This window comes from Athene noctua, chromosome 8 (assembly GCF_965140245.1).
Source record: "Athene noctua chromosome 8, bAthNoc1.hap1.1, whole genome shotgun sequence".
Taxonomy (NCBI): Eukaryota; Metazoa; Chordata; class Aves; order Strigiformes; family Strigidae; genus Athene; species Athene noctua.
This window is the reverse complement of record NC_134044.1, coordinates 17,084,744-17,111,778: the sequence shown is the minus strand read 5'-3', so window position 1 is coordinate 17,111,778 and position 27,035 is coordinate 17,084,744. Positions and strand designations below refer to the sequence as shown.

General features: G+C 48.2%; 1 protein-coding gene across 1 annotated transcript; it reads right to left on the bottom strand.

The window, feature by feature from the left end:
• Window positions 1–842: 842 nt before the first annotated feature.
• CLDN1 (claudin 1) lies at window positions 843–12,634 on the bottom strand. Its single transcript, XM_074912522.1, has 4 exons — window positions 12,305–12,634; window positions 3,991–4,155; window positions 3,407–3,491; window positions 843–2,920 (listed from the first exon to the last, which is right to left on the bottom strand). The coding sequence occupies exons 1-4, from the start codon at window positions 12,525–12,527 to the stop codon at window positions 2,758–2,760; spliced, it is 636 nt and encodes a 211-aa protein (XP_074768623.1). The 5' UTR covers window positions 12,528–12,634; the 3' UTR covers window positions 843–2,757.
• Window positions 12,635–27,035: the final 14,401 nt, after the last annotated feature.

Below are 27,035 nucleotides of genomic sequence, written 5' to 3'. Positions count from 1 at the left end.
TGTTTTGCAAAGATTGCTTCTCATCAGATGTACTTGAAAATATGAAAAGGATGAACACAGAATCCCTGGTGAATGGAAAAAGGTTTCCAGGCCAAGCAGAAACAAGGGGGAATAAAGCCTTGCTACCCCAGGGAGACAAAACAGGTTAGAAGATGCCATCCTCAGCTGAAGCCATTGTCTACCTGGCCTGCAAAATATAGACCTAACTGGTTGTGCTATCACAGCTGGGAGAAGCACAATACCCTCCCCAAAGGGGCTTTAGTGAGATGGATCCTCCCAGGGTCCATCTTTTCATAATCCTGTTAACCCAGAAGCATCAAGAAAACACACATAAGAGTTGAAGAGACACATAGATCAGCAGGTCTCTTCCTGCTCTGGAGGCAGAGAATCTCATGCTGACAGCCACAGCCTGCACATACCCTACCAAGCTAGAGAGACAAAGCACTGCTGAAACAGAGCATCTCTCCCAGGACCACCTTGGCTCCACACCCCATCCCTTCCCCATTCCTGCAGCTCCCACTCCCCTGCCAGGGAGCCATCTGCCTTCCCCCTGCCCCATCCTGCCCCACCCAGGGTGCAGCCTGCCTTGCTGAGGAGCAGACCTTCTGGTTCCAGGGCTGCAATCGTAGCAGATTACTGGGTGAGTTTCTGCCAGAGGCCACAACTGTCTGACTCACTGCAAAAGATCTGTCCCCACCTATGTCAGCTAGAGATACACACAGCTAAACAAGCTCCATACTGGCAAGCAACATCCAAAAGCCCAAGCGCCCCTCTTTTCTTCCATGCACACTGTCAAAGTTCTGATTAAAACAAAGAAATGAGGTAATGCAGTCTGATTTTCCTTAAAAAAGTCCATTTATTGAAATTGTTTAAACACTTTATACAAGTTCCCAATACAAGCATCTGCTCCCTGGCTCAGGGTTAATGCAAATACAAAAGCACAAACTTCAGCAGCTCTTTAATGTGACCTGAGCTGCCACCTCCTAAGATGAGGTCTCATGAGGCAGCTGCTGTGCACAGGCAATTCCCCACGGAGAAGTGGAAGCCACATGACCCAGCCCCAAGCACAGGCCAACATCAACTCAAGCCTGAAGCAAATGCTCTGGTTGGTTTCTTTTAGTAACTTTGATTTATGTTGCAGAGTCAGGTCAAACAGAGGTACAAGGCTTATACAGACCACCAACCATCGTTGTACATAAGCCCAGCCCCAGAGGCTCTCCCTGTCTACAGAAGGAAATCAACAAATCTGATGCCTCTGAACACATATACAATTATAAAGCCTAGTCAGAAGCAAGGAGATTCCTTCTGTAGGAAAAGCAAGGCTGAGCTTTGGAGAACTGGTACCATACTTCTAGGAATTATGAGACTTAACTCCAGCCAACCTCAGCCAGTGTTAGTCAAAACACCAAGTGACTGACTGGGTGTTTCAGAAAGGGTGGGAACCTTTGAGCTGCATTTTATTCTTTTTAGATATGACTTAATATGCAAGGATGGCTTTATCTTTAAAATGCTAGTTTCTTCCTCTTTGGCAAGCTTGGATTGAAAGAAAATGCCATACATAACCTTTGGATCAGTTTCCTTGGAATTTGCCTTCATATCGTCACTGAAAGTGTTTACAAGAGAAAAGACAGGATCAAATGGCAGCATGTGAGGTATTCTTGGGGAAACATCAGGGAGCAGCAGTGCATTCAGTTTGGTCTAACACATTTAGCTGCATAAGGCAAAGTGAGATCAGTAACTAAAGCCCAAATGAGAAAGACTCAAGGAAAGAGGAGAGTGTTTTTTTTTTTTAAAAAAGGTGGCCTGTAACACACACAAGGGGATAAAATTTCAAGCTCAGTTAGGTGTTAGGGTGGGAACACAGACAATCACTGGCAGCACTCAGTGTCTAAGGAACAGCAGCACCCTACCAGAGACACCCAGTGAAAACAGAAGGCAATCATTTCTTCTTAGCTTTTCCCCAGCACCTGGGAAACCTGGAGCTGCTTTGGGAGTCTGCTAACCTCTAGTCACAATTTTGCAGCCTTTTGCTCAGACATGATCAACATACAAGATCTTGTCAAAAGAGTGATGACATACAGTTAAGCCAAGCCACCTTACGCTGCATTTTCTGTTGGCCAACAGCATGTGCATGGACAGTTAGAGGTTTCAATTTGTTAAGTCACAGCAATTGAATTGTGTCTGACCCTTTGTCATGCCAATCTGCACAGAAACAAGGGTGCTGAAGATGACACCAGTAAGACAGTACAAGAGCATTTTAGATCTCCTCAAACATTCCTACATGTAAAGTCTTTTCCCTAAAATTATGTTTCCCCTTAAGCTATTGGTTTCATCACTTTGTATATATGTTCCTTTAATTTCTACACACACCACTCTGGGCTCTAACTTAATGGGATATGGGACTGAATTGTTACCACCTATTTTTCTTTAAAAAACAACTAAAAAAAGCACCAACATCCATCTAAAAAAACAGTATCATTTTTCCCTTTTACTCCCAAATACTAAGCTTAACCCAAGTTTGGAGGTTTCATCTTTCCAGTGGCAATACCTATGAACCTAGGTTAGCCTTCCTCCACGTTTTGGGAGAGAAAGGAGAAGTTATGTCCAGTAGCAAAGAGGATTACAAAATTATACACATTTTTGGGAGAAGAGGAAGGCAGAACCTAGAGTCTGAACTCTGCTCAGGACAGTGGCATTGTAGTGTCCTCTCCAAAATGCTTTCACTACCAGTGCTGGTGGCTCCTCTCCTTTGTTTCATTATACATAATCCTTCCCTGTGGAGGGGGCATTTTTTGGATAGCCTCGGGTAGGTGGATATGAAGTTTCTCTCCGTGGACAGGAGCAGCAGAGGAAGGCTCCCCCCAGTATGGCCAGAGAAGCAGCTGCCCAGCCTATGAAGAGAGCTGATCCAAACTCAAACCTGGGGGAGAAAGAAGGAAGAAAGTGAGTACTACAAGTAATGCCTCTGGATTACAGTGTTAGCATGCTCACACAAAGCAGAAGGGAACTGAAATTGAGATGGACGGGCTTCCTACAAGGCAGCAGTTTGGAGCAGCCTGAGACTCAAAGCCCAGCACTTTGTACACTGGGTTAATCACTCTGCCAGCACATCTCACACAAGGGCAGCAGGGCCGAGCATGTGTAAACCAGGCCTTAAGCAGTTAGTGAAGAACACCGGAGTCACAGCAGTTAGGTCTCTGGCAATGATGCTGCCTTAAAACAAAGCCAGGACTTACAAGCCACATGGATAATGAGATCCAGTTCTAATGCTCTTTCTGCACAGTCTGAAGCCAACCCAACTAACTCAGGAAATTTCCTTCTTTGTTTTGAGCCACTGCTACTCAAAACTAAGCCCTGGGAGCATTTGTCATGCTATACTATAGTGTCATATCAAATGAGTCAGTACCTGGTGTTGACAGGGGTGAAAGGGTCATAAAAGGCCCGAGCCACTCTGTTGCCATACCACGATGTGGCCACCAGTGCTGCCAAACCTGCATATGAAGGGAACACAATGACTTTAAGAAAAAACAATCAACAAAATCACTGCAAAAACAAGTGTGTAGCAGAACCAGCAACTAAAGTGATGCTGAGCTGCTGCTACCCTGTAAGTTTTGAGCTGTTAACTTAGTGCTGGTTACGAAAAAAAAAAATTAAAGAAAGGATTTGAGGTCACACAGAGTTATACTGCACCAGAAGCAGGACTACTGACAGCCCTTCACTGAAGCAGGGCATACAGGTCAAACTCAACTCTGCTAATAGAGGTAGAAGGCATATGCAGTCCCTACAGAAAGTATAGTGCTAGTGCTAAGAGACCCAAGTGCCTCAAACAGCCAGCAGCTACTGTGCTGAAGTCCACTGGGCAACTCCCAGCCCAAAACGCTCTTGAAGCAGTGACAGCAAGCCCTCCCCTGTCCTGTCATATCCTATACGGGGTAAATACCGTTTAGAAAATGGTACATTTAGCACTAAACGTATCTGTATGTTACCAACCTGCAATGATGAAGATCACCCCACCAAAGACAGCCATCCGCATCTTCTTCACCTGGTCATCTTCCATGCACTTCATGCATTTCATGCCAGTCACAGCAACAAATACACCAACAAGGCCCAGTAGTATTGCAGCCACCATCAAAGCCCGAGTGGCCTGCAGACTGCCTAAAAGACATTAGGATTCGAGTTACCACAAAGAAAGCTCAAGATAGAAATTCAAATTACTGGGCTCAGTAATCATGTGTCAAGACACTTTGCTCCCTGTTACACAGGATACAACTAAGCAAGAGATTTCTTTTTAGCTTTAAGCTCCCAGAGACTGTCATGCATCAGGATCAGAGACGCTCAGCCTCTTCTAAAATGCATGGCAAACAAGGGCATGCAGCCTTTTGCAGGAAATGACCTGGGAATTGCCCCCAGACATCTTTTGTTCCTTGATCATTTGAATCCCAATTGGAAGGACATATCTGTTTATCAAAAGAAGTATTCAGATTTAGGCTCTACCTTGACAAAGCATTTAGGCACATGTTTTAATATGAATAGTGCCATACATATGAGTAATCCCACAGCAGACAGCAAGGCCCCTTTATTGCTCAACACATCCAAAACCTGTCTTCTTTTATACAAATACCTCAGTGAAAATTTAAGCGGGTTTTTTTGTGCTAAATTCTCAGTTTGAGTCCCAGAGGGTACAAAATACAACTGCAACAGAAACAGGATTTTCCCAGCCAAGTGAAAAATAGGATTTTTTTTCCCCAACCTAAAATATTTAGATTATTAGACTCAAAAATATTCAAAAGTTTTAAGAGCCTCTTGTGCTTTTGAAGAATTAGAGCATGGGGTAATGCCTCCCATAGGCAAGGGTTGTATTTGCCTTCAGAGCAGACAGACTCAATGTACTTTATATGAGATTTGGTTTTATTTTGATTCATCTGAAGGTACAAGCACACTAACCTTACATACATGAACTACTGATTCAGATTTTCTTGATATGAAAGGAGAAAGAAAATTATATAAATTAAGTAATTACTGAAAAAAATCTCTGGTGACAAAACATCTGAATAGCAGTGAAACAAGAGCCTAAGCTTTATTGCCTAGCAAATCAGGTTTGTTTGAACAGCATTGATTTTAATATACAGTCCTGTTAATATCCTGGAACAAACAGGGCTGGTTAATCAAAGGAACAAGCTCCCAGGAGTCGTAACCAAGCCGTAAGTGTCCCTTCATACAGAAGGTGTAGCAGTAACACATGCAGAGTTTTAACAAAGTACCACCAGAATCTGTTCCCAAGTCTGAGGCTCACCCCTCAAAGCACCCTGACTGCATTCTGCTAGAGCTCTGCAAAGCACCTGAAGCTTGGACAACTGCAGCTGCAAGATTTAAGTCTACAACAGAGCACCTGCAAACCCATCAGTCAGCACTGGTATGGCAAACCCATCAGGGACTGTGCTACAACAACAGGCTCTTTGGCCCAACCTGAAACACAGACAGGAGTTCAAATCTGATACTGGTCAGGGGGATAGCACAGCCACACACCTGTCCTCTGCAGCTTCTTTACTACACTTTGCCCCATGGCACTGCTTGTGCAGGAAAATTCTTGTGACCCACACCAACAGTCTACCAGGTTCTAGTTCTGCTTTAAAGATAGATCTGGATCTGCCTCTACACACACACAACCTTATTATTCTGTAAATAGATTGTGAAACCAGTTAAAAACAATAGAAAAAGGCAATAATCAGAGCAATAGGAAGGGACACACCTTCATAAGAAGGGTCTTGGCTTTCTTGGGAAAAAAAATCCCACAATCAGCTTGGCTGACTGTCACCTCTCACCTCCTTCAAAGGGGAAAAGTGACTCACCTCAGCACTCACCAGGTGTTAACCAAAACCCATCTGCTGCATTGATTGCAGAAACCCACTTATAAAGCCATTTATCACTTTAGCATAAATAACAGCAATAATCAAACATATCTTTAATGGATTTATCCCCATTATCAGAGATTAGACTCTAAAAAGAATTTCTAGTTTACAAAATTTATGCCAGTTTTCAGAAAGACTTCAACTGACAGGTTGACACCCAGGCAACCAATTCAGCTGCCATACATTTAAGGGTGAATTGTGCATTACCATCAGCAGCTCGAGAGGCCAGTGGCTGAACACTAGTTCATACTTTGCATGGGAAAGGACATTTTCTGCAGAGGTACCAAATTTGTTTCATCAAGTCTACAGTAAATGGGGCTTAGTCTTGCTGCAGAAGAAATTACCTTAGAGGAGAGGGTTTTGAAAGAGTTCTATCAGGAAGCTGAAAATGGGAAGTGTAATCTCCAACAACTAGAAAACTTGTTACAAGGGTGGAAAGAGACCTCTCGCCTTCAAACAGTACTAACAAACACAGGGACAAATACAGGAAGATGCTTGAAAGTGTTTCTATGACCTCAGAAGAACTACCTACAAAACCTGCTAAAAATCTCAAAATGAGCAAGTATTAGCTGGATGCGTGCCACGACAGCTTTGCAGAAGCAGCTGAACGAAAAGCAGCACTGTGAGCATCTCCCAGGGCCACCTGCTTTCAGCAGCAGATCCTGGAGGAACATCTCCTGGTGTCCTCACCCCTCCTTTATGCATGGGTCCGTGGTGTAATAGGACAGAAGCATTTAGAAAGCTTGTAGTAGGTTGGAGCATTTGCAGAACAGACTGTCCCTTTCTTTATCTTAAGCAGTTTTAATGTGACATGACTGTATTAGCCAACCACCCTTCCCAGCTGCCCTGTGCTCACAGCATGTGCTGAGACACAGGACTTGTCTTCCTACCACTTTTGCAATGTGTGCTGTACGTTGCAGTTAATCATCATACAAGCTATTAGTTATTATGTACACATTAACCATGTTGTCAATGGAAACTGTACATCCAGAGGCTGAGAACACTAGTTTAATATTAGTTCTATCGTTCACATGGGCCTTTCCAGGTGCTGTAAAAAATTCCAAATGATACAATATTGTCAACCTGCTAAACAGGACTGGCTACAGACAAGTAAAAGTACTCCACAGCAATTTAACTTTACAACTTCTATCATATTAGAGAGAAACAGGATTTCCCCCACACTCCTTGCTGCTGCAACTCTCACCAACAGGAACAGGTAGCACAACGCTTGTCTCCTCCCATGGCTGTCGGAGAACCCAAGCAGTCTCAGGAGCCCATGGGGAAAAAATACTCATGTACAAGGCAAGAAAAACTGGCCTGGCACCAAGCAGCAGCTGTCAGATGGCAACAGTATTTCATCAATATAAATCACTATTGACTCGGAAGCCAAGACTTTTTATTGCTGGTTAGTAATGAGAAACCTGGCCCGAAAAGCCTATAGCAAGAAAGCGGCAAGTACTGAAGAACAGAGGCTTAAAACTACTGAGGATAGTTAACAACAAATGTGAATTTTGCAGGCCATAAAATACTGTGTAAATCCACCAAAAAAATGACACAGCAGTTCACATGCCTTCCACATGATGAAACCCATTATTTTAAAACTTGCTAACAGTTTTGACTGTTACTGTGAATTTGAACACAAACTACACAATGCAATTTATCTGAAGGCTATGTAAGACTTTTCCCTTGCCACAATTATCATTACCTGACACAGAAGTAATTGCCGACAAACTGCTTAGTTATAAAGAGGACTTCACCAGCATACATTTGAGGTTATTTTTCTGTCATCACATTTCCTTATTTATTCTGTTTGTCATCTACATTATAAAAAAATCTGGTGGCAAATTGCCATGAGATTTTTGTAATGCCTGTTTGTAATGCAAAATCGCTGTAATCACTCTGTGTGCAGATTATTTTCCGATAGGGATGCTCACTGACTGCCTTGTTTGTATGTAAAATATGGACGACTACTTCCCTTCCCATGGGCCTCCATGCAACCAAGTGATGACAGAATACAGGTGAAATAGATGCTGTGCAGCTCCCTCTCATCTCTGCAAGTTAAGTTCCCCAAGTTACAAGCACCCTCGTAGTGTAGGAAGCACATCGTACTGTCCAGCTCCAAGAGAAGTCAGCAGCCTTCAAAGCCTTCCCACTGGGGTTTCATGAAAGCTGCATCTCCTTCCTGGAAGGAGAGGAGAATCTGAGTTCTGCTGCCCTGCCAGCATGTGAAAGTTACTTTAGTACAGCTGGCAAGGGAATGAAGATCCAAGTGCGCTTCGGAAGTAGCCAGCAATCATTTCACACTTTGCAGTCATTCCGGCTGGACCTAAAATCCTGCCAGTGGCTTAGAGGCTTTCAACCCCCTTACTAGCCCCTGCAAAGACCCTGTCCACCCATCACCAGATATTCCAGTCTGGACTCCTTCAAAGCACCTCCTCACAAGTCTAGAAAGCTGTACAGAGGAATCTGCCCAGGACACAGACTCAAGACATGTTTCTCACCAGAATGGGAAGGCTGGCAAGTCCTCACTGCATGTCCAGTCCAAAAGGGACAAATTCAGTAGGTGACAGCGGCCTTGTACCCTGCCTACCCCAAAGCAAAGTAAGGTTCAATGCCCTCCTGCAGTCACTCAAACACCAGAGAAAGCTTGCCAGCAAGTCAAGTACCACCATTTCCAGATTCCTGGTCAGAGGAGACCTGGGCAGCCTGTTTTCCCACGAAGCCTGGAAATTCCCTTACCAAGAGATTTAGTAACACATAGTAATACTAGCTACTAAAGCTGCTTAGAATCTGCTTGTAGAGCAATAAAGCCAGTGTATTGCAACAGACTCCCATCCCCTCTTGCAGACACAACACCGTGCAGGAACAGCCTCGGTGGCATTCCAAGTAACCCTCTACCTTCTCAAAGCACAGCACAAGTGAGACTTTTATCACTCGATCACGATCTTTCATGAGGAAGGAACAGGGATTGAGAAACATGGAGCAAATTAACCCTTAACCCACATGAAAGCACAGATACCAGCAGGTTCTACCTGCTTACTCCAGATCTAAAGATGGAGAGATGACAAGCTATTTAGACATATTTTTCCCTCATATTATAGCTATGTCCCTCCCTGGACCACCCTCCCAATTCCCCCACCATCAACAGAACAGCAATAACCTGAGCTCCACGAACCCTTCCTTCCCCCCACTCTTCCCTATAGGCTCCTGGAACAGGCTCAGCCAGGGTGGTAAAGATGGAAGAGGGAAGATTTCACGTTTCAGTGATGCTGTTTGACCCAGAGGGCATCCAAACCCTTGTTTATTTTCTGGGCTAGGGCACAAAGGCTCATTGTGGATGTACTAGGTTTGGTGATGAAGTGGTAGATGAGTCTCAGCTTGTCTCAAGCACAGAACCTCTCCCAGCAAAACCAAACAGGGTGATGTGTATCTTCAGCCAAAACAGCTCAGACAGGACCCAGAACCACCTCTACTCTGAACAGCAGAGTGTGGTTAGGTGGGGCTGAAAGCTTCCAGAGACAGTTACCAAGAGCCCTTCTCCTCCTGCATCTGAGACCATCCCCCTAAGACCCCGGAGGAGCACAAAGCTCAGCTAAGCTCCATGGACGATGCTGGAGGGCTACAAGAACAATGCTGAGGCTGTGCAACAAAGCCTTGTTGCAAGGGTGGCTTTTGTTGCCTCTATGTCTGCATGTGGCCACGCACTGCTTTTCACGTAAGCCAGCAAAACGCAGCCTTTCTGTTGCCTGAATAGGAGCCCTGACATAAGCCCTCAGCTGAACGCAGCTGCGGGAGAAGTGCCAGCATGGGTGCACTCCAGCAGCGCGGCCACACGGCAAGCCGGAGGCCCCTCAGTTGGCTAACGGTGCTTATCAGTTTGTGCCAACCCCATCTCTGACACGCAGCATCAGGCCAAGCAGCCAAACACTGACAGAATCTAGATGAATGGCAGTAGCTACCAGATACACAAAAGCTCCCTGGCAAAGCATTCCCACAACCATGGGACTACTGCAGGTGCGAGGAGGCTCACTCACTCCTTTCTACACAGACGAAGTAATTACAGATCTGAACCTCTCCCATCAGAGCACGATGCTCTGACGTGGGGCTCAGAGCATTCAGGGCAGGTGAAGTCTGGCAGGAAAGCGTGGCCAGGCAGAAGTTTCTACCCACATAGCTGTGCCACCTTCACCGTGACATAGATGAATGCAGGGGGGGAGCTCTTACTGCGCAGTTGCACCTGTCTCAGGGTGCGGCTGTTGAACGGGGTATAAATGGGGTTTTTTTCACACCTCCACCCAAAACCACAGTTGGTTCCTGCCCAAGCCTACGTGGCTGTAAGACCTTGAAGGGAGAGCAGGCAGGGAAAACAGCAGATAAGGGGTATGTCCATAGACATGGTCTGCTTTCAAGCGAGAAAGGTGCAACTTAAGGAGTCCTTCAGCCAACCCTCACTGACTTTCCTAAGGAGGCATCCCTTGCGATTTCTTGGGCTTCCCGGGACTTTTCAGGCAAGGGCGCCTTGCAGGACCAGGGGCTATGTAAGGCATAAAAGCCCACTAATATCAGCCTCTGCTATTAGGTCCCTGGCACCTCACACCTCCCTCCCCCGTAGCCCTCGAAGAGAAAAGCCCTTATTGTTTGCAGGACAAAGGTGAGGGGAGCAGCTGGTTTTCAGCGCTCAGCCATGAATGGGCCAGGTCTGAAGGTCCTGGGGCAGGTTTTTGGGAGTCTGTGGAAGCCAGGCTCCGCATCTGATTCTGCAGGCAGGTCTCATTTACAGCACAATGGGCTGCAGCCACAGAGCCCCCGAGGCAACCTTTCGCAACCCACCCAGGGGGTGGCTGGAGATTCCTCAGCACTGCTGGCATCTGCACCCCCCACCCCCAGTCAGAGATAAGAGGCTTGAAGCTGAGCTTATACGTAATTGCTACTGAAACCACCCCCGACTGTGTGCTCAGCCCAGCCCTGATCACCCCCGGCCCTACACCCAGTCAGTGGGAAGGGGTGCACCGCACTCCTCAAGGGAGTCGGTTGCGCCTCTGCCAGCTGCAGGGCCCACGGGTGTTCGGGGCAAGGGAGCAGGCGTGACTGATGTGGGCTGGCAATGAAGATGGGGCCCGGGGTGTCCGGCCTCGCTGGGTGAAACACGGCAAGGATTGGTGGCAGCCTAACTCGGGGATACTCCCAATGATCCCCGGTTTATGTGAAACTGCCTGCTCATTCCTTTGGGAAAGAGAAGGTGACCAAGGTGGCAATTATTATTTTATTAATTAGGGAGGGAGAGGGATGGAGGTGTTCCAGAAGACTACTAGACTCGGGATGAGGGAAGGGATATTGAGAAAGGATGGTATTTTTTTTTAACCCCTTTGGGTGTCAGCATAAGTTACATGCTCCAGCGCTCTAGAAACAGCCCTCACTGGGCTCCAGCTGGGCGTGACCGCCCCCAACAACACCCCAGCCAGCCAAGCCGCAGTTCCCGCATGAGAGATGGCTTCGCCGTCCCAAGATAAGAGACCTAGAGAGTACCTTGATGTACTGGTCTGCCTAAAAGCTACAGGCAGTGCCACCTGAGCTGGAGTGCAGCTCACCTGCCAGCCCTTTGCTCAAAAGCCCCACGGGAGGAGCAGCGACTTTCCCGGAGAACAAAAGACCAAACCAGTCAAATGCAAAAAAGAAAAGGCTCCGTGCCCGAACAGCCCCCGTGCCCGAACAGCCCCCTTCAGCACCGCTGAGAAACTTTGCTTCCTGCCGAGCCGTGCCCCAACGCCGGCAGCCCCTGCCTGAACTTCTACCGCCACACGCTCTTGTTCGCGATCACGGCGCTTTCCCGAACAGGTTTTTTTTTGGGGGTGAACACATACACTCGACAGGACACGGGGGCCGCCGGCATGCGGGGAGGCTCCAGCTCCCTCCCCCGCGTACGGCCCCGCCGAGCCCCTCCGCCCCCCGCCCGGCGGGGACGCGGAACATTCCTCCGCAGAGCCCCGGCCGACAGCCACCGGGGGAGCCGCCCTCGGCCCCGGCCGGGAACGCCAGCGGGGAGCCCCAGGAGGGCGCGCATCTGAGCCCCGACAGGACGATGGTGACCTCGAGCCCTGCAGCCTCAGCCCCGAAGAGACAGGCAGCGTAGCTCCAGCGGGGCAGAGACCCGAGACTGGACGGCACTGGCACCCCCAGCGGGACAGGCACTGGGCGAGGGGCGACACTGGCGCCCCCGGTCCTAGCACTTCATCCCGAGCCCCGACACGACCGGCACCGGCGGGGGGTAGTGACCCTGCAGGACCGGTACCCTCAGCCCCGACCGGAGAGGATGACCCCGGCGGGACGGTCACCCCCAGCCTCAGCTCGAACAGGGCAAACACCCCAACACCCGCACGCCCCCAGCCCCGACTTACTCTCCAGCTTGAGCAGCGAGTCGTACACCTTGCACTGGATCTGCCCCGTGCTCTGCATGGCGCACGACATCCACAGCCCCTCGTAGAGCGCCTGGGCCGTGACGATGTTGTCCCCCGCGTAGGATGCCATCTTCCACTGGGGCATGGCGGTGCTGATGATGATGCCGATCCAGCCCATGAAGGCCAGCACGAAGCCCAGGAGTTGCAGACCCCCGCTGGCCATGTCTGCGCGGAGCCCGGGCCGGGGGGAGCGCGGGGCGGGGGGGGTCTGCTCCGCGCCGGCGGAGGGTCGCTACGAGGGGAGCGAAAGCGCGCACCCAGCTCCGCGCACCGCACTGCCGCCCGCGCACTGCCCCGCGCAGCTTTTAAAGCCGCGCAAAGTGCGCCCCCTGGCGGCCGTGCCCCCGCCCCGCCCCGCGGGGTTTTCCGCGGTGGGACGCGGCCCCTCGCACCCCCTCGCTTTGCTCCTCGTTGAAGCCGCATCCCCCACACCATCCGCTTCATCCCTTAGGGCTCACGGTCGGGGGAGGGATGTCGACACCCCCGGAGTAAGAGGGACACCAAGATGCCTCCCCCCCGGGAGTGACCCCCTCCCTTTGGGCTTCTCCCCGACCCACCGCCCCGGGGGCCCACACTGCCCCTCCCTCAGTGCCTCTGGAGAAACGGCTGGTGGTACTGTCCTTTCTGTGCCCCCCCCCCCCCCGGGCGTGCCAGGGGATGCTTTGGCACCCTTGGAGGTTTCGGCACCTCCAAAGGGCACCCTGGTTCTGCTCGTGGGTCTCCCCCCTCCTGGAGCTGGGGGGCCAGGATCCCACACTCACCTTCTTCGGCTCTTGCTGCCTGTTGCTGCCCTTTACCAGCCAGAGCTATAAACTTCCCTTTTCGGCGAAGACACCCTCCCTGAGCCAACACATCGGCCGGGAGAGGTGGAGATGGGGCCGTGCCAGTCCGCCCTGTGCTGCTGGTGTCCCGGTGACCCCCCTTCCCCAGCCCATCCCAGTGCTGCCCTTGCATGGCACGGGCAGGGGGGCATTTCCCGCTGGCAGGCTCACTGCCCGGCTCCTCGGGCGCGCAGCACACGTGGGAATAAACTGCTGCGGAGGAAGCAATAGAGAAGTCATGGAAATTATCAGTACTATGATTTTACAGGGCTTTCAAAGAGGCAGCTGAGCAAACATTCATCATCCATGTACAAATGCTGCCAGGACCCTGAATCCAAAGTTTTGAATCTACCGTTTTAATCAGGATGATGTGCTGTACATCTTTGCATTACTGGGTCTCTCCCTGAAGGAGAAATTTTGGTGTTTGAATGCTTCAGTGATTTACTAAGGTTTGTTGAACAAGGGGATTACAGACCAGGAAGGAGTGTCCTCTTTCTCAGGCGTGTATTTGTCCAGTTACTGTTGTTTCCCTTTCTCCTACGTGAATATCTGAATATTGACAGATCCGGACTCGGAATAGGCAGAGTGAGAAAATACTGTGTCCTTCAGAGGGCCCGGGGAGCACGTGGCATGATGTGGGTGGTGCTGCCTGCCCTCACCATGGGCTGGATGGAGGGGATGTTCAGCCTGGACCTGCTCTAATGCCAGGCTCTGAGATAAACAGGTGATAATTACTGATAAAGGTCCTGCTGGAGGTAGGGATGGGGTGGTATTGTTTTGACACCGTGGTTTGCTGCATTCTGATGATTTAGGAGATTTTGCTGGAGCTGCTTCCTGAGATTTGCAAACAGACAAACAAACAGACTCGTGATTACCTGACCAGTCCTGCGCAATGCTGGCGGGGGGGTCAAAGGGGAGAAAAGCAACTGCAATCTCGCCACACCAGGCAGAGACAAAGCAAGGCTGGTTTGCTCTAAAAACACTTGTGGCTGCCGGTCCCCAACATCCAAGCAACAGCACTGGTGTGACGAAATCCCTCCTAGTTACCTAGTAGCAAACTTTTCCAGTTGTGTCCTTTTTCACTTTTGCAGGAATTAGGGATCTGTGAATCTGTAGCTGGTGTTTTCCTGGGTCTCCGTGGACCCCAGTTTTATGGCTTTGGGAGTGAAGAAGAGGAAGGCAACAATTTTTTTTTTGGCAATGCAGAGATAACAAAGTAGATGCACCTCTCTGTATTCATCAAGAACTCTGCTACAGGGAGTACACAAACCAGCATGGTGCTGGCTGTTGGAGCTGGTCCCTGGGAGGAACAATTCCTTGCCTGATGAAGAGGCAGGGCAGAAACCCATGTGAACCTTGAGGAGAGCAGGGTTAGGAGTGTCTGGATTTGATCATTGATGTCTGGGTAGTCATATCAGTCCAATAATGTCCGTCTGCAAAGGAATGTGTAGTTTTCCCAGGTGCTTCAGAGAGCTGAACTGACTCACCCCTCTCCTGACCCTCTTGCCACCCCCCAGACAGATCCAACAGCTCCTCACTGAATCCTACATTGCGAGGTCAGCTCTGGACAGGGGTACAAGTTCCAACAACACTTTTAACAGGTTTAGATCCTTTGGCTACAGGCTCTGAGCAGCCAGGAGGGGAACAGAGCTGGTTTATGTTGGACTTTCTGCTGAATGTCCTAGGAAAGTTCAGGGAAGAGTCCTGGTTGGCAATGATCCAATTGCACTTGCACTGGGAGGGACATCAAGAGTGGTCTTGAGGAGCATGTAGCAGGCATGTGGTGTATGATGTAGTGCTCTGACCATGCTGCTGACTCTTGGAAGGACTGCAATCCATGCCCACCCGGTACTTGGGAAAAGCTGGTCTTAGGGTGTGTCCTGGTGGGACCTTTGGGCCAGTTTGTGCTGAATCTGACCATAGCGTGAGTCTGACTGATGGACATACAGTAAGACGCCATGCATCTTCAATTTCTTCCCCTTGCAGAAGGCCAGGGAGCTTAGACTGAAGACAGCCTTATTCTGTGAGGGGTGCTGTGGGGTTACAGTCTAGAGCTGCCTGGAGATGGGTGCTGTGTTCCTGAGGACTGTACAGCCGTCCCATTGCTCCTCTGTCCCTGACGGGTGCTGCACTGCGCAGCGTTACTGGGTGAATGCATGACAGAATGGCCTTGGGTTAAACAAAGCCAGTGAAAGGCAGTACTGAGATACACCCATGTGCTCTTGGACCTCCCATAGCCCATGTAGGCTGCAGCACAGGCTCTTCTCTGTGCCTTTGTGCACATTTTCTAGGCCCAAGTTCTGTGCCTGCATCTTGCTTTGTGGAAGTGAGAGCTTGTGTCTCTTTTACCATTGAACACCCCTGACAACCCACATAAACACCTTGTGCATAGAGTCCCATCTTCTTGAACACTCAATTTATATTCTGCTTTCAAGGGACAATTTGAAGTCGATACTTATTACTCACGTTTCATGAAAGATTTCAAAAGCCAGCGAATCCTTCTGTGGACATCACAAGGAATTTACACAGCAAGATAAACACTGAAACTCCACTTTTCCCCTTCATCACTCATCAGTGTTCTCAGTGCTCTGGAATTTGTGGAGAATTTTACAGCATCCCTAAATGCATCGAGTCTCCTCTTCTGCACTTCCTTCTTTTCTTTGACACATGTAATATTTATTTTCCTTAGGTGATTTTCTGCACTGGTTCATTGGGCAAAATAACCTCTCTTTTTACCCAATAATCACTGCCTTTCCTCCTCTGCTTAAGATTCTTTTTTCACTGAAGTCCCAAAAAGTTCTCACTCTATTTTCACCTATTATTCCTACTCAACTTTTGGGGAAATACCGTTCCTTCAGATCATTAATCTCAGCTGAAAGACCTGGGTTAATCCAAGATGTTGCAATCTCCTCTGTATGCTCTAGGCTAAAGGTACCCCCGCACTGACAGACCTTAGTGACTGGCTTGTTCTTAAGTAAACATGTGAGTCTGCATTTTTTGCCCTTTACAAAAGCAGTATCAAATGAGAAAAGGCATGTATATAGACAGTTACTGAAATCAAACTGCGATGTTTTAGTCTGCGGGTAGAGAGACTCCTCTAATTGTTCACAGAGGTTGTCTTCATGTGCAGCAGATCTTGCTGCACTGAGCAAATGCTTAACACCTTGGTCATATCGCTCCTTTGGGTGTTGTTAGTCAGATGAGCAGCCTCACTTCCATACTGGGCAGAGCTTTGTGCTCTGGGAGTAGTAAACGATACCTGTTTCCTTTTCTGGCAAAAACAAGCTTTAACGCTTGCCAGGACTTGCAGGTGAGCAGCCTGGTTTCCTCTTCTCTCAGACATTTCTTGGGGAAGGTCTCACTGTGCAAAGCCTGTGTTTGGAGAGCATGGGGTCACGTGCGATCCTCTGTCCTGGTGTCTCCTAAAGCTGCCCCCCCGGCTGCCCTGGATTAATTGTTGAGCTAAAACTATTGTATTAGGGGAAAATATCTCATTCTGATTATTGTAAGCGTGGGCAGGTGCGCAGAGCAGGCACAGCTACATGATCCTGGTTTCCGAGAGAAGACATGAGCTTCCACGTATGGACCAGAAAATGGCAATGGCAAGACAACATCAACCCAGCCGCTGTTTCTGGTGACAGACAGTTGTAGAGCCAGGGAATAACACAAGCACACAGTGACCCTACCCCAAAATGTGTTACTGCCCACTCTGGTACATGTCTGAATATATCCTGAGCCAGCACCGGTACTTTTAATTTTAATTTTTCTCACTTGATTTTTCCTCCATAAATTTGGCTGGTTTTGGGTTTTTTAAAAAAATTTCTGGCACCTGCAGCATCCCGCAGCAAGGAGTTTTGCAGGTTTCCTCTGCGTTTCACAGGAAAGTACATCTTGTTTCTTTTGAACCCTGTGACTTTCTTCCCCAGAGTTCTGAGGAAAAGGCAGACTGTGGGACCACATGCATTTAACTTTGGTTTACATTGTCTAGAGAAACCTTAAAATGACTTTGTTGTTTATCTACAGGCTGTTTTTTCTTCTCTCTCTCCTGCTTAGTCCCCCATCCATCTAGGAGAAACACCCCTGCTGAACCTTAGCTCCAAGCACTGTTTTGCAGGCAGCGCCCAGATGTCTTTGCCCAGATGTCAGGAGGATCTAAGACGGCTGCAAATCTTCCCTAGGATTAGTCAGGATTGTATCCAACCCAGTCTGCATTGAGGGGTAGATGTTGTGTTTGACCATGGTAGTAGCTGAAGCAGCCAAAGATCACAGCTTGCAGGGCTGCAGAGAGCACAGCAGCACAAAGAAACCTTAACCCTTCATCAGCTGCTCCCTGTTGCAGGACTGCCCTTCAGTACAAAGTTTTAAAAAAGGTTGTTGGAGAAGGCCTCATCCAAATGACACTTATTGCCTAAAAGGCAACAGGATAGTGAATAGCACCAAAACCTGCACAGCCGAATTGGAATTTCTATTTCCAGGAGGAAAGCTCGAATTTCCTCTTTGGAATTCAAATGTGTGGTTGATGGAGGCAGCATCAGTTAGAGGAACTGACTGGACTTATTTAATACTGACTACACACAGGGAATATATTGTGAAAATCTGATTTAAAATGGGCTGTAGGAATTACTCCTTCTCAAATGTTGGGGGTCAGAAACAACATAAACCTCTCTGTGTTTGGTCAGCAGACATGACCTGGAATTCCTAATCTGCTGGAGATAAACCAAGCTAATAATCAACCCTTTTCTTGCAGTCATTCAAACATTCATGTTTTCTCACTGGCTATAATAAAGCTACAGTTTTGGGAGTTGTTTCACTCTACTCTTCACATGATGGATTTCATCTGGCTCTAGTTATAATGTGTTTGTATGTAACACACTGAAGTTGCATGAGGCTGAATCCTGGCTGAACTCCTGGCTTCTCCTCCAAACCACTCTCCAGTGAGGGCTCTGGAAGGGACCGTGTCTTTTCCCCAGCCTCTCAGTTTTCACCTGTTGCCTTTTTCTCCTCTCCTGAATCAGCAACTCACAAATGACCACAAGGCCCGAGACTGTCCCTCAGAATGCCCCAAAACACTGAAATCATTCCTGTCTGTAAACAAGTGGTTTTGGCATGTGTAAAGCTGCATCGTGTGTGTCATTACCCAGAGCTCTCAGATTGCTGGGCTTGTCTGTGCAAGGCAGTAAGCTGCTGAGAAATAAAGGTGGTCCTGCATTTAGCCACTCACTTGTTCTTTACCCAAGCGATACTGGAAGCTCTGATAGGGATTCCATGGCATGAAACCAATCTCATGGAGGCCAAGAGATTTGACCCATACAGTAGGATTTATTTTGCTTTCGATTTTTCTATTTTAGGATTGTTCTTTCACTGGACATTCTGTACCAGAGGCTAGATAGAAAACAAAGTCAGACACAATCAAATGAATGGAAACAATGAGTTTCGCAGTACTAGAGAGGTAATGGTAGGAAAAGCAGGGAGTTATTAAACTTGCTTCTGCTGTTGATAGATGGTAGCTCTATGTCATATCATATCATCAACAAATGTCTTTCTCAGAATGTATGAAACTAGTCGTGGTGTCAGATGATGGGACAGGTGTGGTGGGGCATCTAGGGAAGAGGCTCAACAGCAAAGTGGCAGGTGGAGAGTGAGCCTTGTTGCAAGAGCCAACCACAAAGTGTGGTCACTTTCCCCACCACGTGCCACTAGGGCCAGGTGGAGCACAGCAGCTTCTGGCGTTGGAGTCCCAGGGCAGGAGAGCAGGAACAATGAGAATACGTGAGACTCAGGCCTAACTGAGGGGGATAGTGAGGAGATCCATGCATGTGTGAGTGTCATACTCAGTTCATGAGCCATGAGAGATGTGTACCAAGGTTCTGAGAAGATAAAATTCATCCCTGATACCATCCGTGTAAGAGTTTTCTAAGTGCAGTTAGGAAAACATCTCTCAGCTCCTCCAGGGGATGGGCTCAGGGAAGATCTAACCCCTGGCATCCAGCCATCCTGTTTGCTCTCACTGTGTTCCTGATGCCTGCAAGGTCTTTGGTCGTGAACCTCCAGGGACCAGTTATAGCAGGGGTCACATTTCTACCCATATCTCACCAAGTCTCTACCAGGGACTCAGTAATGGGTGGTGTCCGTGATCAATGTTTGAGCTTGATGGCCTAGTTGTGGAATTAATTTCCTGAGATTGGCAAGTGAAGAATATGACCACTTTCAGGATCACCACTTAAAATTTTTTTTCTTTCAAAGAAAGGAAGGAAGGAGACATTACAATGATATAACAAACAGGTAGAAGTAGGAAGAAAAGAGGATGCCTGATGACTGGATCTGAAGTCCTCTTCAGGATCTGCTGTTAAGCCAGTACTGAAGACAGAGTTAATGCCGTGAAGTCAGAGTTATCACGACCTATGTTGCTCACCCAGTGAGCGACTAAGCCATCAAGCTCAAGGACCCGTGAGTCTGGTTTTGGGGCAACCTTTATATCAAGGAAAAGCCCAAGCCATAGTCAGCATTTTAGAGACTGCTCAGAGATTCCTGTCCCAGGATACGGCTATGTCTCACTTTTTGCGCCTCTATCCATTTCCTCTGCCCTTATGACATGTCAGATAATCTGTGCTGGGAAGATAAAGCGATTCTGGGTTCTACCATAAACTGCTGCAAGATTTGTAGATCAGAGTGTTCAGGGGCAACATAAAGTCTAGGAGATGAGGTTTCAGGTCTCTTTTGGGATTGCTGAACCCAGTCCCTTGCACATACTGCTAGGAATTCCTCTGGGGATCTATTTGACCTAACATTTTCGTATGTACTTGGATATTGGAACAATTCAAGTTACACAGATTACCATGCTGTAGAAAATCTTATGACAGGCCAGATCTGGTGAACAATTGCTCAGCATCCTCTTGGAAATGCTGCCCCTGTACAGCCATCTTCCAACAAGTATTTGTCTCTGGAAAGTGAGAGGAGCAGTAGGATAGGATTTGTAATTACTGCTCATGCTTCAGTCCCCTTTAAGACACTGAAACCAGAGCCAGGTATTTCTGAAGCGCTCAGTAGCTGCTCCTGTGGCACACATGGCTGGATTTTCCACTGGGGAGCAGGGTCAAACATTTAAAGAATTCTTTAAAAAGTTATTCTAATGTCTATGTGGGAATGAAACTATTGAAAATCCTTTGCTAAGTGCAAGACCCATCTGCACTGAAAGCAGAGCTTGTGCATGCATGTGTGTGCAATGCAGAGGAAGAAGGAAGGAGCTTCTCCCCTGAACTTTCTAACACACCCTTTATCGTTAGGACTGGGAGAACACATTGGCAACACTGGTCATTATTTTAATGCCTAGAGGGAGTTTAAAACCCCAGTTATCTGGCTGGAGGCCAGAGGCTGGAGGTGTTTCTCTCACAGCTGTGTCTCTCTGTTCATGAAAACTCTTCCTTAAGCCCGATGTACACAGAGGCTTGGCTGATGGGTGATTTGGGAGCACTCGGGTGAGCCCACACCCTGTGCTGTTGACAAAGAAGGCGCGAATGAAGCCTAAGCCAGAAGCAGGCAAAAGGATGGTCTCCTCTGGGAGATGAGGAACAGCACATCTCCATAAAGAACAGAAAGGGAAACCAAGCCCTACATGAACCAGGACCACCAGGGCAGAATAGGGACAGAACAGGAGAAAGAGGGAAAGGACATGCTGTGCTCTCCTCTCCTAGTGCACAGAGAAACTTGGATCTGGGGGAGAGGACAGGGCAGGAGAGAGGAGAGGAGGCCTCTGAAGACACTCCCTATATAAATGCCTTGGGCAAGATGAGCACCCGAGGCTGGAGCCACCCACTATTGTCTCCTGTCCCAGGGCTGGGACTGCAGCTCTGCCCATGTCTCCCCATTCCTCAGAGAGTTTCCATCAAGGATTAGACTGTCCTTTCCCTTCCTCCCTCCCTCCTCTTCCTTCGTGGTTTTGTCCTCCAGCCTGCTGCACAGCGTGGCTGCAAGGTGAAGGCAGAGGGCGATGGGGTCTGTGTGAGCCATGAGGAGCTCTGCTCACACTACCGTTTGCTCAGAGGCAAGGGCAGAAGCATCCCTGCCCCATCCCCTCCCCGTGCAGAGAGAGGGCTGGAGCAAGGGGGTGGCCTTGTGGGAGTCCTTGATGTGTTTGCAGTTGGCTTCTCCCCCTTGCCCGAGCCCAGCTGTGCACAGAGTCCTGCCCATGGACTCGTGGGGGGCAGACGTGGGGGTCACTGCGCCAGTCCCAGGCAGCGTTTGATGTGCAGCTTGGATGCTGGGTATTAAACAAAAGGAAACAGCGAGTGTGTGGTGAGGGATTGGTGACAGGTAGGTAGGCTGACATTGGTTTTAAGAGAGCCATGTCCCCAGAGCTCTCCAGGGAAGCTCCTCGCAGATCCGATACCCAAACCTGACCCACACCCTCCTACCCAGGTCCCAAAACTGTCCCATGCTCATGGGCTATGAATCACAGCAGAAACTGTTTCCTCTGAGCCTCAGCTTTTTCCCTCGCCTTTCTATAGCAGATCAAACATCCTGTTACCAAAACGTGCATTTCTAATGCAGCAGTTACTTTTATCCCCTCCTCAATGAGTCTCCTAGAGGGTCTTTCATCACTCTCTGATAAGCAGGTTGCTGAACAGGAGTGAGGAGCACAGAAGTCTAAAGCGGATGTTTCTTGTGAAGTGAGTCACAAGAGGGGCTGGATTTCAGCCAGGAGAGCCTGCAGGGTGAAACGCACGTAGGACAGCCCCTCTCACTTAGGCGAAGGTGAGCCAAGTTTCTGAAAAGCAGCCGCCAGAGCAGACACAGTGCAAACCCCTTCCACCACGGAACCTTTCATCCTTTGCTTTTCCCTGGTACTGTGGAAAGAGATAAATATTCACCCTGCTCTCCCTGCCCTTCCTGCACGATCGCTGTTAAGAGTCACAGACGTTGTGCTTCAGTCGCATTTAATCACCTTTGCATCAGGGCACGGGAAAGTTCACGCTCACGCTGGGAAACACACGCTGGGATGAGGATGACGCTGCCGGGACGTGGCAGGGCATCAACAGCCCCCAGGGTGCTTGGGGACGAGGGCTATTCACTGGAACTACTGACATGCCGAGAAAAGGTGTGTCTAATCCACTGCCCAGCTCCTCTGCCTACACACGCCTGCGTGGAGCTGGTATGCAGCGACGGCACTGTGTGTTCCCGAGTGGTCACGCATGTTTTCACCGATAAGGATCTTACCACACCCATGCGGAGAGTGCTGCCCCGGTGTTAAAGAGGAGCGGGGCTGTGACTCCTCGCTCTTGATCTGAGGTCCTTAGTCAGTGCCTCGGTCTCCCCAGGTCTAAAATGAGGTTAGTAATGCATCATTGAGATTTTGTGTTTCTCAGGTGTGGGATTTCATAGGCAGCTATAAAACAAAATTTATTGTACTGAAGAGAAGTTGCATGGTACTTTGAGAGCCTGAAAAGACCATACTGAAATGCTTATTTTATTATTTATTGCATTGGACTGATTGAAAAAAACTTTTAAAGGAGTGTATGCATCACATCTGTGTGTATAGTATCCATATACACACACACACACACACACACACACAGTTTTTACTTACTAATCCTTTAAGATCTTAGCTACTAGAAAACGCCTTTGCTTTCCTATTTTCTCTTAATCCTATATATTGCCTGCTTGAAAAGTCACAGGTTGCTCAGAAGTCTTATTGCTTTCCTTGGGTTTTCCAAGCTAACTCCAAGCTAATTCTTGGGGTTTTGTGACCACATGAATATGGTTGGGGTGGTACATTACAGCTGACATGCACTGCCCTGTAATTCATGTGTGTGCACATCTCAGGGCTGAGGAGCACTGCTCTGGAGATAAAGACACTTAGAGGCCATGGATGGTGGTGTATAGGAAGATGGAGCATTACAACCAGGAGGGAGGAGTGGGAAGAGTTGGTCAGACAAGCCCATGGATTCTTCCATGGCAGCAGAAGAGCTCTTAGGGAAACCCCTGCTAAAGCTCTCCATCATCTCTGGCTCATGAGCTGTGCCCACCCGAAAAGCCCCTGGTCCTGAACACGACAGTCGTACCACTCACTACTTCCTTGCCTGCAGTTAGGTCCATATGTCATGCATTAATGAGCAGCATCACTGCTTCCCTCTTGCTCAAGGTTCTCTGCTACATTAGACACTGTGGAAGGAGAGGGAGGACACAACCCTTCCCTGCTCAGGAGACTGTGACCTCATTGGGTTGTTGTTACAAGAATGGTTTTGTAGGTAGACAGATGAAAACCAGCTATGATCCTCCCAAGAGTGGCGGTAGTTTCTATCACTCTGTGTAACATAATGACTCACCTTTAACAGAGAGCACAGACCACCTGTGTTAATGAATAATAAAAGCAATCGACCCACAGTGCATTTGTCTCTTAGTTGGGAGTGTGTGTAGACGAGGTGATAAGGCTGTTACATTAGCAAAGGTATGATGCATTGATACCACGCAGTTTAAAAGCCCTACATGGGGCCAAGTTCTGATAATTATTAGGATACCCTAATGCTTCTGGTAGTGTCAAAGTACTGTAAATGTTAGGTTAGCCAAGAGAATAAGATACGGTTAGCATATATAGTACAGCCTACAGATCCATTTGAAAGCTACACTGAGTCATGTCAGCCAGGCTTTAGGCTATACAAAGATATCTTGGGAGGTTATTTTGGGAGAGCTGTTTTCCGAAGCTGAGGGGACATCTGTTGTGCTAAGCTAGGAAAGCAGAGTATGATAAGAAACTGCTACAGACTTTGCTTCATAAAGATGCTGACTTGTTTTAAATAAAGAGTATTAAATATGTACCTTGCCAGGTTCTACTGAGTAAGAATATTGTGTTATTTCTAATAACTCCAGCGGTTTCCATGGGACTGTTTGGAGACATGGACCTAAAGAAAAGCCAGATATTGGATTGGCCTGTCTGTCAGGTGAAAATCATAGACCATCTTCATCATGTTGCATGCTCTGGAGCTGTCTTACACCAGGGAAAACTGGAGGATCCTGACCTGCTCTGCTGCCAAGGCCAGGATGCTGGTGAGCCCTGAGCTAGATGCAAATGGCTGGTGTAAAGCCACTTCCCGTCCCCAGTGACTCACGGTCAGGGAAGCACTGGCATCCTGCTCCAGGAAGGGTCACTCACCTGCCCTGCCCTGCAGGGAGGGTGAACACGGAGCTGGGACAGCAACACAAATTGCTGGGCACGCGGAAAATAAACAAGACTGTGCCAGGGCTGCCGCAACAGCTATGGAGAGATAGAGTGAAGCACAGGCAATACTGGCACCTGGACATGCTGCCTTCATCTGTTAGTGGAGTTTGCTCCTTGGGCTGACGTGCACAGACATCTGATGTACTAAGCTGGAAGAAGAGTATGATGTTCCCATTACAAAAACTCAGAAACACCACTCTGGCTGTTACTGTAGGCCTGCTATTATCCTGGGAGCTCTTTGATTTCCACCTCAGTCATGCTAGTATTGAGCACACTTTAACCATGCAGCAAATGAGAAAAAATGGCCCTGTTCTCCCCAACTGGGGTTATCCTCTCTGAAAGAGGCTTGTATTTGGGTTCAGGACAGAATGAGAACGCAGGGAGATCCATATGGCTATAATACATTTCCTGGGTAATCTTCTACTACTGTAAAACTCTGCTCTTGCCACCTCTAACAACTTAATTCTGTTTGTGGAAGGCGCTCTCAGATTTTCCAGGCCTTTTCTGAGCTCACCACACCACTTTTCCTGAACTACTGCTAAAAACAGTTGGCTAGGATACCTTGTTTTGAAAACTGGTGCAGCCACAGGTTAATTAACACAGTGCAAGACAAGCATAGGAAGAGGATACATATTATCGGTGCCTGTCTCATATCAACGTGATCGGTATCATCTATGTGGCTAATGAAAGTCATTACACTTTATGGGACCTGCATGGCCAGTGCCCTGTTCCTGTGGGTCAGAACTGTTGGAAACACGATTCTACCCTTGTCACAGAAAACCATAAAGTGAAGATCATGGGTGTTTTTGCCTTATATAGATACTTGGGTGCCAGAAAACTCAGAAGAAAGTATCATACCCGCATAACCATATCAAGACATGCATCCAGCAGAGAAGAAAAGTTCCTCACTTGTCAGCTTTTAAGATTGAAATTAGAAAGCAGAGAGCAGAAAAGCTAAAGCAGCAGCGAGTCCTGCAGACCCTGGCTTTTTTGACCTGGGACTTTTGTTTACTACCTAGTGTCTCCTAAAGTATGTGCTGAGGACATCTTCTGCAGTGTGACCTCTGAGGAACAGAGTGATCCTGGGATCAAGGCAAAAGATTGTTATCTCTGGCAGCAAAACTGCCTCATGTAGTCATGATAGGAATTATGCGGGTTATATATTGCAAGAATAATAAACTTCTTATTGCCTTTGTATTTGGAAGGAAATCTCGGAGAAAGCAAGCTTTGAGCAATTCTGTGAAAGTACCGATTGGCTCCATCTGGAGGTGACAGCTGAGATGACAGACACCATCAGTTTGGGCAAGCAGATTGTAAACAGATCTGAAAGCAGAGGGAAAAATCTGCTCCTCAGGCTTATCTTGAAGACTTGCCCACTAAAGGCAGGTCTCCAATTTTTTATGGCTTCTCTTTTCAAAAATATAGATCACTGAGGATGTGATGGTTTCTGTGCATTTGTACCTTTTGGTTAGGAGGAATGTCTAGTCTGGTTCCTGGAAGGTGCCCTGGAGCCCTGCTGGGTTTCTTGGCACTGTGAGAGGAGCTGCTGAGTGAGAAGCCTCCATACAGAGGCCCCATCTGTTTGTCCCTGGCAGCCTGCGTGACCCCTGCTCCCCCAGGGAGTCCTGCAGGGAAACGGGACGGTTGCAATGGCAGTAAGTGCACAAGCAAAATCCAACGACACAAAATGTCCCAAACTGGCACTGGCTTGAAAAGTTCAAGATTCCCACATGAGTCCAGGGCATGAGAAGTATCTAGGTCTGGCTTAAATGCAGAATAGAATCATAGAATCATAGAATGGTTTGTGTTGGAAGGGGCCTTTAAAGGTCACCTAGTCCAGCCCCACTACAGTGAGCAGGGGCATCTTCAACTAGATCAGGTTGCTCAGAGACTTGCCCAACCTGACCTTGAATATTTCCAGGGATGGGGCATCTACAGCATCTCTGGGCAACCTGTTCCACTGTTACAGAGCTCCAAATCTGAGCTGGGATGGTTGTTGGTGTTGCTCTGGAGACCCATGACCGCTACCTTTTTCCCTTCCCAGTGACATTCCTGCATTGAACTAGGTCATCAATGCATCAGAGACCAACAGAGTAACTAAAGGGCCTGGGATCTACCCCAGCCCATTTTACAGGTGTTTAGTGCTAGGGCACGATCCAGTGTCCATGAATAAATACGTGTGTGTGCATGAGAGCTCTTCTGTGTGTCCGTTAGCAGTGCTCAAAACATCTGCCCCGAAGAAACAGTTTTGATTCTTTTTTTAATCCATACTTTGCCAAAACCTGCAAAGGTTTTCCTTGCAAGTCCAGGAGTTCAGTTACCTACATGCCACTTCTGCACAATCCCATTTCTCTTCAGCCAGGCATGACAAAAGCTTTAACTGTGCAGGGCGGATTGGCTGCAGCAGCTCCCGTGGGCACTCTCAACCTCCTCCCGTCCCTGTTGCAGGTGAGTGTTGCTCCTGTGGCCACCACTGACGGATAGCATCTGCAGAAGTGAAAAGTTTCTGCTGTTCATGACCACTGGAAGAGTATAGTGGTGACCTGGGACACTGACACTCTAACTCTACCCCAGCTTTAAGAACAAGAGCTGGGCACTGTTTTTCTCACCCCCCTAGATGTGCTGATCACCTGCTGGC

Coding starts and splice junctions, on each gene's coding strand:
- CLDN1 (XM_074912522.1), bottom strand. CDS start 12,527: ATGGCCAGCGGGGGTCTGCAACTCCTGGGCTTCGTGCTGGCCTTCATG. Junction 4,156..12,304: donor CTCGCTGCTCAAGCTGGAGA/GTAAGTCGGGGC, acceptor AATGTCTTTTAG/GCAGTCTGCAGGCCACTCGG. Junction 3,492..3,990: donor GGTGATCTTCATCATTGCAG/GTTGGTAACATA, acceptor CTTCATATGCAG/GTTTGGCAGCACTGGTGGCC.